Source organism: Pan troglodytes, chromosome 5 (assembly GCF_028858775.2).
Source record: "Pan troglodytes isolate AG18354 chromosome 5, NHGRI_mPanTro3-v2.0_pri, whole genome shotgun sequence".
Lineage (NCBI taxonomy): Eukaryota > Metazoa > Chordata > Mammalia > Primates > Hominidae > Pan > Pan troglodytes.
In genome coordinates this window covers 141349080-141361605 of record NC_072403.2, presented here as the reverse complement: position 1 = coordinate 141361605, position 12526 = coordinate 141349080, and the positions used below count along the sequence as shown (strand labels likewise).

Below are 12526 nucleotides of genomic sequence, written 5' to 3'. Positions count from 1 at the left end.
TTGGTATTTAATAAATGTGTCCTGTAAGAGCTAATCTTATCAACGCAGGTAGTAAGGTTATTTTGCCAAGCCTTTCTTCTTTTCCTTTTAAATTTAGATTTTACTGCTTTAAGTGTGATCTTTGGATATTGCTACTGCAAGTCAATGACCATATGCTTGTAATCTATTGAGATTGCATTTTTCAACTTTATGTAAGAAGTTTGCATTTTTCTTTTGTGAATTATTTGTTTATAACATTTGCTTTTTCCATTGCGGCTTCGATGCTTTTCTTTTTATAAGGAAAAATTAATACATATTAACTGACCTGCTATAGTAATAAAATACTTTAAAAGTATTAGAGAAAATATATTGGATATATGAGAATACATGTGGAAAAACAGAACAGCTATAGTTTTATTATAATAAAAAATTTCACCTGTTTAACCTGAGAAATTTGTGGTGAGACACCAGAGATAACAGAGAATGGGTAACAACCATGGGCAGAAGGTAGAAGTTCCCAGTCTAATTTAAGAATCAAAATTCTGAACAACTAAACCTCATAGGGCTTAATTTCTTTTTAACGGTGATACCATAGAGATACATTAGAGAAGTAAGGAGAATGATTCATGTCATTAATACCCAAAATAAAAGTGAGAATGACTGCTTGGTGCATTTGACAGGAGTATTCCTAAAGGCAAAAAGCAATGTGAGTCTAGAGTCAATTTGAAAGCCAAGGAGAAGACTTATAAATGAGAAGGTATCAGCCAACTGTGTCAAAGGGATTGAACTAGAAACCAGAAATGTCACAGAAGATACTGAGTAGGCTGGGATAAAGGAAAATTCTTTCTGATTTCTGGACCACAGAGTAGTAACAGTAACAGTAACAGTTAGTAGCTCTAGTAAAATCTGGAAAAATTAGACCTATTGGGGGAAGAACTTTCTGAATTGACGGAGTGCTGTAGTTACAGTAAACCTAAAACATATTTTTAACTACTTTCACATTTATATGATTCTGTAACTTGACCTTTGACTAATATTGATTCAGAGCACAGATCTTTTGTTTATTTGTTTTAATGGATAGAATAAAAGTTGAGATAGCAGACTGATTATGGAAATTAGCGCTTCCAAGATGACCATTTATAAAAATTGTTCTCCTAAGTTGTTGAATCATTTTATCCCTGTTTGTTATACCATACATCTACCAAGCATATTACTATCTTTAGAGTTTATAGCATTAGCTAATTCAGCTTAGTGTTCCGAATGTCTTTATTTTTATTTTTATTATTTAACAATTTTAGATCCGGGTGGTGCATATGAAGGTTTGTTTCATGGATATACTGCATAAGAGTGAAGTTTGGGCTTCTAGTGGACCCGTCACCCACACAGTGAACACTGTACCCAACAGGCGATTTTTAAATCTTCACCCCTTCTCCTCCCTCCCCGCTTTTGGAGTCCCCAGTGTCTATTGTTTCCATCTTCATGTCTTCGTGTATCCATTGTTTAGCTTCTCGCTTTGTAAGTGAGAACATATGGTATTGGATTTTCTGTTTCTGGGTTATGTCACTTAGGATAATGACCTCCAGGTCCATTCCTGTTGCTGCAAAAGACATGATTTCCTTCTTTTTTATGGCTGCATAGTATTCTGTGGTGTATATATACCACACTTTCTTTTCTCAGTCATCTGTTGATGGACATTTAGGTTGTCTTTTTTTCTTTTATAATGCATATCCATCTTCTCCTTCTTTCTTCAAATCTGTTATTCTACTACTATAGAAGAGAAGTTGGTGGGGAGACACTAGGCTCACCAGACTCTGTAGCATCCTAAATTGTTACATATCTCCAAACTGCTGCTAAAGAAACTTTACTAAAGCACAAGTCTTATGATATCACACCCTTTCTTAAAACTCTTAGAGTTCTCGGTATCCCTATAGCTTTCAGGATAAAGCTGGAACTCACTCACTTAGCTCATATGTCCCCTTATGCACTGGTTCTGTTATCTCTTGGCCCCTACTGATAATTTCCTGCCAACATTCATTCATGTAGGCTATGGATTCACTTGTAGTTACTAAAGCATTCCCCAAAGTGTGTTCAGCAGAATGCTCGTATTACAGGAATGGAAGGATTTCTCTGATTAAAGAAATTTGGGAAATGCTGGGTTAAACAGCTAAACATTCTTCTTACTGAACAACTAACTACACAGAGCTTGTGACATGCAAATGTGCATTGTGCCTCTCTTAGACAGGAACAATGTATGCAGCAGCACTCCAAAATAAAGAATTGCAAAGCCAGTTTTTGTCCCATATGAGAGGTTTCTCTAGAGTTTCCTGTTGGAAATGCAGCTGGAAAAGGATGTGTTATTCTCTCTGATGACTCCAGGCTTTCACACAACTTTCACTACTCTGAAATGTCCATACATGCTTTTCATCCAGCTAACTCCTCATCCAGCTTGTGCCTCAGGGTCACTCCAGTGGAAACTGACCTCTCTGTTTGACTCAAGTGTCTCTCTTCTGAGATTGCTCGCTGGCTACATACATCTCTATCACAGCAATTAGCTCTCTATCCTCTAACCATTGATACTTGTCTATCTCCCCAGTTCGACGCAAGTTCCTTGAAGGCAAGAACTTAGAACTTCATTTAGTTCTTACATGGTACTTAGAAGGTGCCTCGCAGATACGTATTAAATGCAGAAATGAAAGACGGTACAAATTTAAATTTAAATGTAAATTTTCATGAAATGTCACACTGGCATTGGCAACATTAATTGAGTCTATTTATATGAGCAGAAGTAACAAAGTCTCATTTGCAGATATTGGTAATGCCATACTACACAGAATTAGAGCAATTATATACTTAAAAAGCAATAGCACTACACTCGGAACTAATAGACTTGGATTTCTGTCTTGGTTGTGAGATCTTTTATATATATGTCTGTGACCACATAAAAGTTTGAGTGTATATTTTACTTTCTCTAACACTGGAACAAAATACCTGCTTATGTGATCAGATAAAACAATGTTTGTGAAAGTGTTTTAAAATGTCCCCGAATCATCAACGTGTCATGTTACTATTGATCAATTATTTACTTGCAGGCATACAAATGTTTGGCAATTTAAATGAGCAAAGAACTGATAACTATGCCCTACCACTCCTACAGATTCCACTGTGGGCCACTTTAAAGGAAACATCTTGACAAAATAGGGAGAAAAGAAAAGCACCCAACATTTTTCAAACATATTACAGGATATAATTTTGCAAGTTGTAAGACAGTTTTATGCTTTCAAATTAAGCTCTCAGTTTCAAAAGAAAATGACAGAGAAGCATTTGGCTCTTCAATCAGTCATGTCTAACCCAAATCACCTATAATCTAAGCCAAAAAAATGACTGTATAAATTTTTCACTGAACTTGTGAGTAGCTAAAATTATAGACGGAGCCTTCCTCTTGATCAGGTACATGTGCACTTTGGATTTCATGATTAAGGCCCATATTGCATTATTACTGTAAAAACTCACCTTGTTTTTGAATTCTTGACAGAGTGAATGATTTCCATTTCCCATCATTATGGTTTTGATTGCTGACAACGGAAGCCATTCCTGAGCCCAGATCATAACTAACTTTTATGTGCCCATCAGTGAGCTCCACACTCATGAAATCTCTCTATTAGTAGAGTAAACATACACCAGTGGTTAGATACACAGAGAAGTATATGAGTGTTCACTTTTCTTGTGTGGTTTATGTTAGGGTCTTGTGGCTAAATTGCTGAATATGTCACTCTGTTGCAGAAATCCATTTTGAAAATAGAATTGGTGTTACTATTTTCTGAATTTTTGTGGCTGTGATATTATGATGCACATGGTCACAACCAAATTTCTAAGACATATCCTTTTATTACAGTCATAAAATGTGAGTTCATTTGAAAACATATTAAGTGAACCAAAAGGTATGTTCCCTGAAAGAATTCATTAAGAAATACTGACCAGAAAAAAATGAGGCCAAAGAATATTTATAATCACCTTTTCAACTCAGGTCTCTGAAAGAAGATTAAGGAAGCATTTTGCTGCTGTATGGCTCCATGCTGGGAAAAATTATTACCGGATGTATTGCTTAAAGGATTATGTGGGGAGTTGTATTGAAAATAAATAGTAATTAAATTGTATCTGTGATTAAAGTTATTATTGAAAATATATAAGCACTATCTGTATCACCCATTCTTGGCTGCCAGACCATCATCCCAGGCTTTTTAGAAAATAACTGATAATTTTACCAATAACTGATGATTTTGCCAATAACTGATAAAAGAAGCAAACGCATTTTAGTCACGGAAACTCTGCTATGCATATGATCTTTACCAGGTCTCGTGTGGCAAGATACATCAGAAGAGCACTCGAAGAAAATGTTCTGAACTTGAACATGACAGTGGAGATGTTGGGGTACCAGCGAATGGGACGGCTGACCAATGCATAACCTTCTCCATCAAATTGAATAGTCCCCTCACTATCTTCCACCTGAGGACTGAGAAGAGAGACATTTCACATGAATCAGATCATATCTATTCAGTCTGTCATTATTCAATGCATCACTGAATAGCAATGAGACTATAGGCTGTTGTAGGGCAGGAAATACCCTAAATACATCTTCGTTCCTTCCACTTATCTCCATCTCTACTGCCACCGTGCTAGAATAAGTAAAAACCATCTCTCACCTTTCATGAGGTGTGCAATAACTAAGTCATTAGTTTTTTTAAGTGCTTTATGTTTTGTAAAAGCACTTGGTAGTAGATAGTTATATTGATGCTTAAGGGTGTCTTAGTGGTATTTGGGCAAAGGGGCGGGGTTTCTGGATGGGCTGAGAATACATTATTACATTTCTTATACATAGGATCCTACTCTGAATATTTGCCTTCCAACAAATTTTTCTGGAACAAATTAGATTCAGACGATTAAGGAGGCCTGTATTTATTTGTATGGTTTTTTCTGTCTCCTTCACTAGAATGTAAATTTCATGAGACCATCTAAGAGATAATGGGCTAGGTCCTATGTCAGGCACAAACTCAAAACATCTAGTACATACAGTACAGTGCTTGGATCCTAGAATCCAGTTGATGTTTGTAGGATGACAAAGATTTTAGTATAGCAAATTGCCCCATAGAGAATATATGTTTAATCAATATTGGATGCATAATTAATGAATATCTAAGATAAGTCTTGTGAATACATTTAAAATATTTTTTCCAAACATGAGGCTATTGTTATGTATCTCTCTATCTACCTACCTATCTGTCTGATGTTATTGCGATTGTGGAGATATCTGCGGGAAAGAGTTGTGGGCTGGGAGTGGCTAAACACAGAGCTGTAGATCCCCCCAGTTCATTTAATTCATTAGAAAACACTAGGAGAAACAAGGTAAGTCTGGCTTTGAATTGGTGACTATGGGATGAGAGATAACATGAGTCCTTCCAGGTACACTCTTTAATATTTCGACGTAGAATAGAATAGAGTTATCCTATTCATTCTGAATGCATTTACTAAAAAAGCCCCCACTCTTTCATAATTAATAAATGCTAGGCTTCTTAACTTGCCTTTTGTTTCTCTTTTGAACCTTGATGTCTGGTAAAGTTAGTATAGATTAATTATGCTATTTTGGAGCAGCTATGTTCTAGGTGAATATTGGGGCTAAGTCTATTAAAATATCACCATTTCAATGCTCAGCTAACTACATTTTACTTGCAGCAGCTTTTTCCCCCCTTACTTTAATCTTAATGTGAATTTTAGAAGCATGAGAAAAATAAGATACACTTTTAAAAATATCTTTGACAGATTACTCTTTCTAAAGCATAACAACAATTTTATCTCTTCTACTGACTATTGAATAAATGCAAATTTCTAAAACTGACATTCTAAGGTCTTTATGACATTTTCTTAGTCTACCTCTTTTAGCCTCATTTTTACATCTTCTCCATGAAATCACTCCTGCTCTTTAGTAGGAATGATTGCTCTTTATGTTCAAATGTGATAAGTGTTTTCCTGAAAACAACAAATAAACAAACAAACAAACACCAGGAGTTCTATAAAAATTATTCTTACAAATAACAGGGCTTGTGGGAAAATAGGGTTGGGGCTGACTGCTAAAAACTTACACAACTGTGTAATTAGAGAACTCACAAAACAATAACAATCCTGATCAAAGTATTAGCACAGCTCAAAAAGATACACTAAAACATTAAAAAATATAGGATTATTTCAGTATACATATCACTTCACCTTAAAAGGAAAATGTGAATATAGTTTGTTGACAAGGGGTATAAGAAAGGGTTGACACTGCCAAGTGTTAGCGATGGGGCAAAAATGCACAATGACGGAAAAGACGTGGGCCACGAACATTTCCGAGATAGAGTGCTTGGCTAAATCAAGCTGAAGGCAGGCATATGGGTGAATGCACACTGTGTACAGGTTGTGTTGTGGCACAGTACTTTGAGGTTGGTGTCTTCAGCAATGTTGGTTTACTTTGGATTCAGCTACCGTTATAGGGTAGGAAAAAAAACATGATTATGCTGGGAAGAAGTGTGTATGAACCTATGTGGCCACTGCATCTTACCCGAATCATTCCCCCATTTGCCAATCTTGTATGAGTGAATTCACACTTGTTCTTTTCTAAAAACACTCCGGCTTCCCACTCTTCCTCCCTTTGCTCTTACTGGTTTCAGGAATTAGAATGTTCTTCACATTTCTTCTGCTATCTCCTCTTTTTGGACTCTTACCTCAGGTCAAGACCCATTTCAAATGTCACCTCCTCTGTGAAGCAGATCATGATGCCCTTAATCTGATGTGGGTAATTGTAGTATACTCCAAATGTGCCTTTTTAAAGGGACTTTTATTATGCCTGGTATTTGAACTATTTTAGTATTTGTTTTTTCCTCCCTTCCTGGTGATGTCTTTTCATGGCTAGGACTAGGCTGTATTCATTCTAGCATCAGGAAGTTGTAAACGTGAATCTCTGCAACCTACAAAACACCCTACGTATACATAGGAATACTCTTATAATCATAAATTAGCATAATACTTTATGTGTTGAAGCGCAAAATCTTTGCAGAATTGATAATTACTGATGTTACAGTTTCACATGACATGCACTGCTGAATGGATATTTAAATGCCTTAGATGTTTTGTTGATAATAGGCTTTTGAAAATCCTACTTAGAAGTTTACCAGGCTGAGGAGCCAAGATGGCCGAATAGGAACAGCTCTGGTCTACAGCTCCCAGCGTGAGCGACGCAGAAGACGGTGATTTCTGCATTTCCATCTGAGGTACCGGGTTCATCTCACTAGGGAGTGCCAGACAGTGGGCGCAGGTCAGTGGGTGCGCGCACCGTGTGCGAGCCGAAGCAGGGCGAGGCATTGCCTCACCTGGGAAGCGCAAGGGGTCAGGGAGTTCCCTTTCCGAGTCAAAGAAAAGGGTGACGGACTCACCTGGAAAATCGGGTCACTCCCACCCGAATATTGCGCTTTTCAGACCGGCTTAAAAAACGGCGCACCACGAGACTATATCCCACACCTGGCTCGGAGGGTCCTACACCCACGGAATCTCGCTGATTGCTAGCACAGCAGTCTGAGATCAAACTGCAAGGCGGCAGCGAGGCTGGGGGAGGGGCGCCCGCCATTGCCCAGGCTTGCTTAGGTAAACAAAGCAGCCTGGAAACTCGAACTGGGTGGAGCCCACCACAGCTCAAGGAGGCCTGCCTGCCTCTGTAGGCTCCACCTCTGGGGGCAGGGCACAGACAAACAAAAAGACAGCAGTAACCTCTGCAGACTTAAATGTCCCTGTCTGACAGCTTTGAAGAGAGCAGTGGTTCTCCCAGCACGCAGCTGGAGATCTGAGAACGGGCAGACTGCCTCCTCAAGTGGGTCCCTGACCCCTGACCCCCGAGCAGCCTAACTGGGAGGCACCCCCCAGCAGGGGCACACTGACACCTCACATGGCAGGGTATTCCAACAGACCTGCAGCTGAGGGTCCTGTCTGTTAGAAGGAAAACTAACTAACAGAAAGGACATCCACACCGAAAACCCATCTGTACATCACCATCATCAAAGACCAAAAGTAGATAAAACCACAAAGATGGGGAAAAAACAGAACAGAAAAACAGGAAACTCTAAAATGCAGAGCGCCTCTCCTCCTCCAAAGGAACGCAGTTCCTCACCAGCAACGGAACAAAGCTGGATGGAGAATGATTTTGACGAGCTGAGAGAAGAAGGCTTCAGACGATCAAATTACTCTGAGCTACGGGAGGACATTCAAACCAAAGGCAAAGAAGTTGAAAACTTTGAAAAAAATTTAGAAGAATGTATAACTAGAATAACCAATACAGAGAAGTGCTTAAAGGAGCTGATGGAGCTGAAAACCAAGGCTCGAGAACTACGTGAAGAATGCAGAAGCCTCAGGAGCCGATGCGATCAACTGGAAGAAAGGGTATCAGCAATGGAAGATGAAATGAATGAAATGAAGCGAGAAGGGAAGTCTAGAGAAAAAAGAATAAAAAGAAATGAGCAAAGCCTCCAAGAAATATGGGACTATGTGAAAAGACCAAATCTACGTCTGATTGGTGTACCTGAAAGTGATGCGGAGAATGAAACCAAGTTGGAAAACACTCTGCAGGATATTATCCAGGAGAACTTCCCCAATCTAGCAAGGCAGGCCAACGTTCAGATTCAGGAAATACAGAGAACGCCACAAAGATACTCCTCGAGAAGAGCAACTCCAAGACACATAATTGTCAGATTCACCAAAGTTGAAATGAAGGAAAAAATGTTAAGGGCAGCCAGACAGAAAGGTCGGGTTACCCTCAAAGGGAAGCCCATCAGACTAACAGCGGATCTCTCGGCAGAAACCCTACAAGCCAGAAGAGAGTGGGGGCCAATATTCAACATTCTTAAAGAAAAGAATTTTCAACCCAGAATTTCATATCCAGCCAAACTAAGCTTCATAAGTGAAGGAGAAATAAAATACTTCACAGACAAGCAAATGCTGACCGATTTTGTCACCACCAGGCCTGCCCTAAAAGAGCTCCTGAAGGAAGCGCTAAACATGGAAAGGAACAACCGGTACCAGCCACTGCAAAATCATGCCAAAATGTAAAGACCATCAAGACTAGGAAGAAACTGCATAAACTAACGAGCAAAATCACCAGCTAACATCATAATGACAGGATCAAATTCACACATAACAATATTAACTTTAAATGTAAATGGACTAAATTCTCCAATTAAAAGACACAGACTGGCAAGTTGGATAAAGAGTCAAGACCCATCAGTGTGCTGTATTCAAGAAACCCATCTCACGTGCAGAGACACACATAGGCTCAAAATAAAAGGATGGAGGAAGATCTACCAAGCAAATGGAAAACAAAAAAAGGCAGGGGTTGCAATCCTAGTCTCTGATAAAACAGACTTTAAACCAACAAAGATCAAAAGAGACAAAGAAGGTCATTACGTAATGGTAAAGGGATCAATTCAACAAGAGGAGCTAACTAACCTAAATATATATGCACCCAATACAGGAGCACCCAGATTCATAAAGCAAGTCCTGAGTGACCTACAAAGAGACTTAGACTCCCACACATTAATAATGGGAGACTTTAACACCCCACTGTCAACATTAGACAGATCAACGAGACAGAAAGTCAACAAGGATACCCAGGAATTGAACTCAGCTCTGCACCAAGCAGACCTAATAGACATCTACAGAACTCTCCACCCCAAATCAACAGAATATACATTTTTTTCAGCACCACACCACACCTATTCCAAAATTGACCACATACTTGGAAGTAAAGCTCTCCTCAGCAAATGTAAAAGAACAGAAATTATAACAAACTATCTCTCAGACCACAGTGAAATCAAACTAGAACTCAGGATTAAGAATCTCACTCAAAGCCGCTCAACTACATGGAAACTGAACAACCTGCTCCTGAATGACTACTGGGTACATAACGAAATGAAGGCAGAAATAAAGATGTTCTTTGAAACCAACGAGAACAAAGACACAACATACCAGAATCTCTGGGATGCATTCAAAGCAGTGTGTAGAGGGAAATTTATAGCACTAAATGCCCACAAGAGAAAGCAGGAAAGATCCAAAATTGACACCCTAACATCACAATTAAAAGAACTAGAAAAGCAAGAGCAAACACATTCAAAAGCTAGCAGCAGGCAAGAAATAACTAAAATCAGAGCAGAACTGAAGGAAATAGAGACACAAAAAACCCTTCAAAAAATCAATGAATCCAGGAGCTGGTTTTTTGAAAGGATCAACAAAATTGATAGACCGCTAGCAACACTAATAAAGAAAAAAAGAGAGAAGAATCAAATAGATGCAATAAAAAATGATAAAGGGGATATCACCACCGATCCCACAGAAATACAAACTACCATCAGAGAATACTACAAACACCTCTACGCAAATAAACTAGAAAGTCTAGAAGAAATAGATAAATTCCTCGACACATACACTCTCCCAAGACTAAACCAGGAAGAAGTTGAATCTCTGAATAGACCAATAATAGGAGCTGAAATTGTGGCAATAATCAATAGTTTACCAACCAAAAAGAGTCCAGGACCAGATGGATTCACAGCCGAATTCTACCAGAGGTACAAGGAGGAACTGGTACCATTCCTTCTGAAACTATTCCAATCAATAGAAAAAGAGGGAATCCTCCCTAACTCATTTTATGAGGCCAGCATCATTCTGATACCAAAGCCGGGCAGAGACACAACCAAAAAAGAGAATTTTAGACCAATATCCTTGATGAACATTGATGCAAAAATCCTCAATAAAATACTGGCAAACCGAATCCAGCAGCACATCAAAAAGCTTATCCACCATAATCAAGTGGGCTTCATCCCTGGGATGCAAGGCTGGTTCAATATATGCAAATCAATAAATGTAATCCAGCATATAAACAGAGCCAAAGACAAAAACCACATGATTATCTCAATAGATGCAGAAAAAGCCTTTGACAAAATTCAACAACCCTTCCTGCTAAAAACTCTCAATAAATTAGGTATTGATGGGACGTATTTCAAAATAATAAGAGCTATCTATGACAAACCCACAGCCAATATCATACTGAATGGGCAAAAACTGGAAGCGTTCCCTTTGAAAACTGGCACAAGACAGGGATGCCCTCTCTCACCGCTCCTATTCAACATAGTGTTGGAAGTTCTGGCCAGGGCAATCAGGCAGGAGAAGGAAATAAAGGGTATTCAATTAGGAAAAGAGGAAGTCAAATTGTCCCTGTTTGCAGACGACATGATTGTTTATCTAGAAAACCCCATCGTCTCAGCCCAAAATCTCCTTAAGCTGATAAGCAACTTCAGCAAAGTCTCAGGATACAAAATCAATGTACAAAAATCACAAGCATTCCTATACACCAACAACAGACAAACAGAGAGCCAAATCATGAGTGAACTCCCATTCACAATTGCTTCAAAGAGAATAAAATACCTAGGAATCCAACTTACAAGGGATGTGAAGCACCTCTTCAAGGAGAACTACAAACCACTGCTCAAGGAAATAAAAGAGGATACAAACAAATGGAAGAACATTCCATGCTCATGGGTAGGAAGAATCAATATCGTGAAAATGGCCATACTGCCCAAGGTAATTTACAGATTCAATGCCATCCCCATCAAGCTACCAATGACTTTCTTCACAGAATTGGAAAAAACTACTTTAAAGTTCATATGGAACCAAAAGAGAGCCCGCATCGCCAAGTCAGTCCTAAGCCAAAAGAACAAAGCTGGAGGCATCACACTACCTGACTTCAAACTATACTACAAGGCTACAGTAACCAAAACAGCATGGTACTGGTACCAAAACAGAAATATAGATCAATGGAACAGAACAGAGCCCTCAGAAATAATGCCGCTTACCTACAACTATCTGATCTTTGACAAACCTGACAAAAACAAGCAATGGGGAAAGGATTCCCTATTTAATAAATGGTGCTGGGAAAACTGGCTAGCCATATGTAGAAAGCTGAAACTGGATCCCTTCCTTACACCTTATACAAAAATCAATTCAAGATGGATTAAAGATTTAAACGTTAGACCTAAAACCATAAAAACCCTAGAAGAAAACCTAGGCCTTACCATTCAGGACATAGGCGTTGGCAAGGACTTCATGTCTAAAACACCAAAAGCAATGGCAACAAAAGCCAAAATTGACAAATGGGATCTAATTAAACTAAAGAGCTTCTGCACAGCAAAAGAAACTACCATCAGAGTCAATAGGCAACCTACAACACGGGAGAAAATTTTCGCAACCTACTCATCTGACAAAGGGCTAATATCCAGAATCTACAGTGAACTCAAACAAATTTACAAGAAAAAAGCAAACAACCCCATCAAAAAGTGGGCGAAGGACATGAACAGACACTTCTCAAAAGAAGACATTTATGCAGCCAAAAAACACATGAAAAAATGTTCATCATCACTGGCCATCAGAGAAATGCAAATCAAAACCACAATGAGATACCATCTCACACCAGTTAGAATGG

The 12526-nt window shown here is 38.8% G+C and overlaps 1 protein-coding gene across 5 annotated transcripts in view; it reads right to left on the bottom strand.

Annotated features, from left to right (window-relative positions):
• The window catches only part of LAMA2 (laminin subunit alpha 2), a 634923-nt gene that overhangs the window by 47799 nt on the left and 574598 nt on the right, over nt 1–12526 (bottom strand). For all 5 annotated transcript variants that reach the window (XM_016956287.4, XM_054686299.2, XM_054686300.2 and 2 more), the window contains 2 exons: nt 4327–4489; nt 3490–3634 (listed from right to left, as the gene is read on the bottom strand). In XM_016956287.4, coding sequence (XP_016811776.1) covers nt 3490–3634; nt 4327–4489 — 308 coding nt within the window. The remainder of the gene's footprint in view (nt 1–3489; nt 3635–4326; nt 4490–12526) is intronic.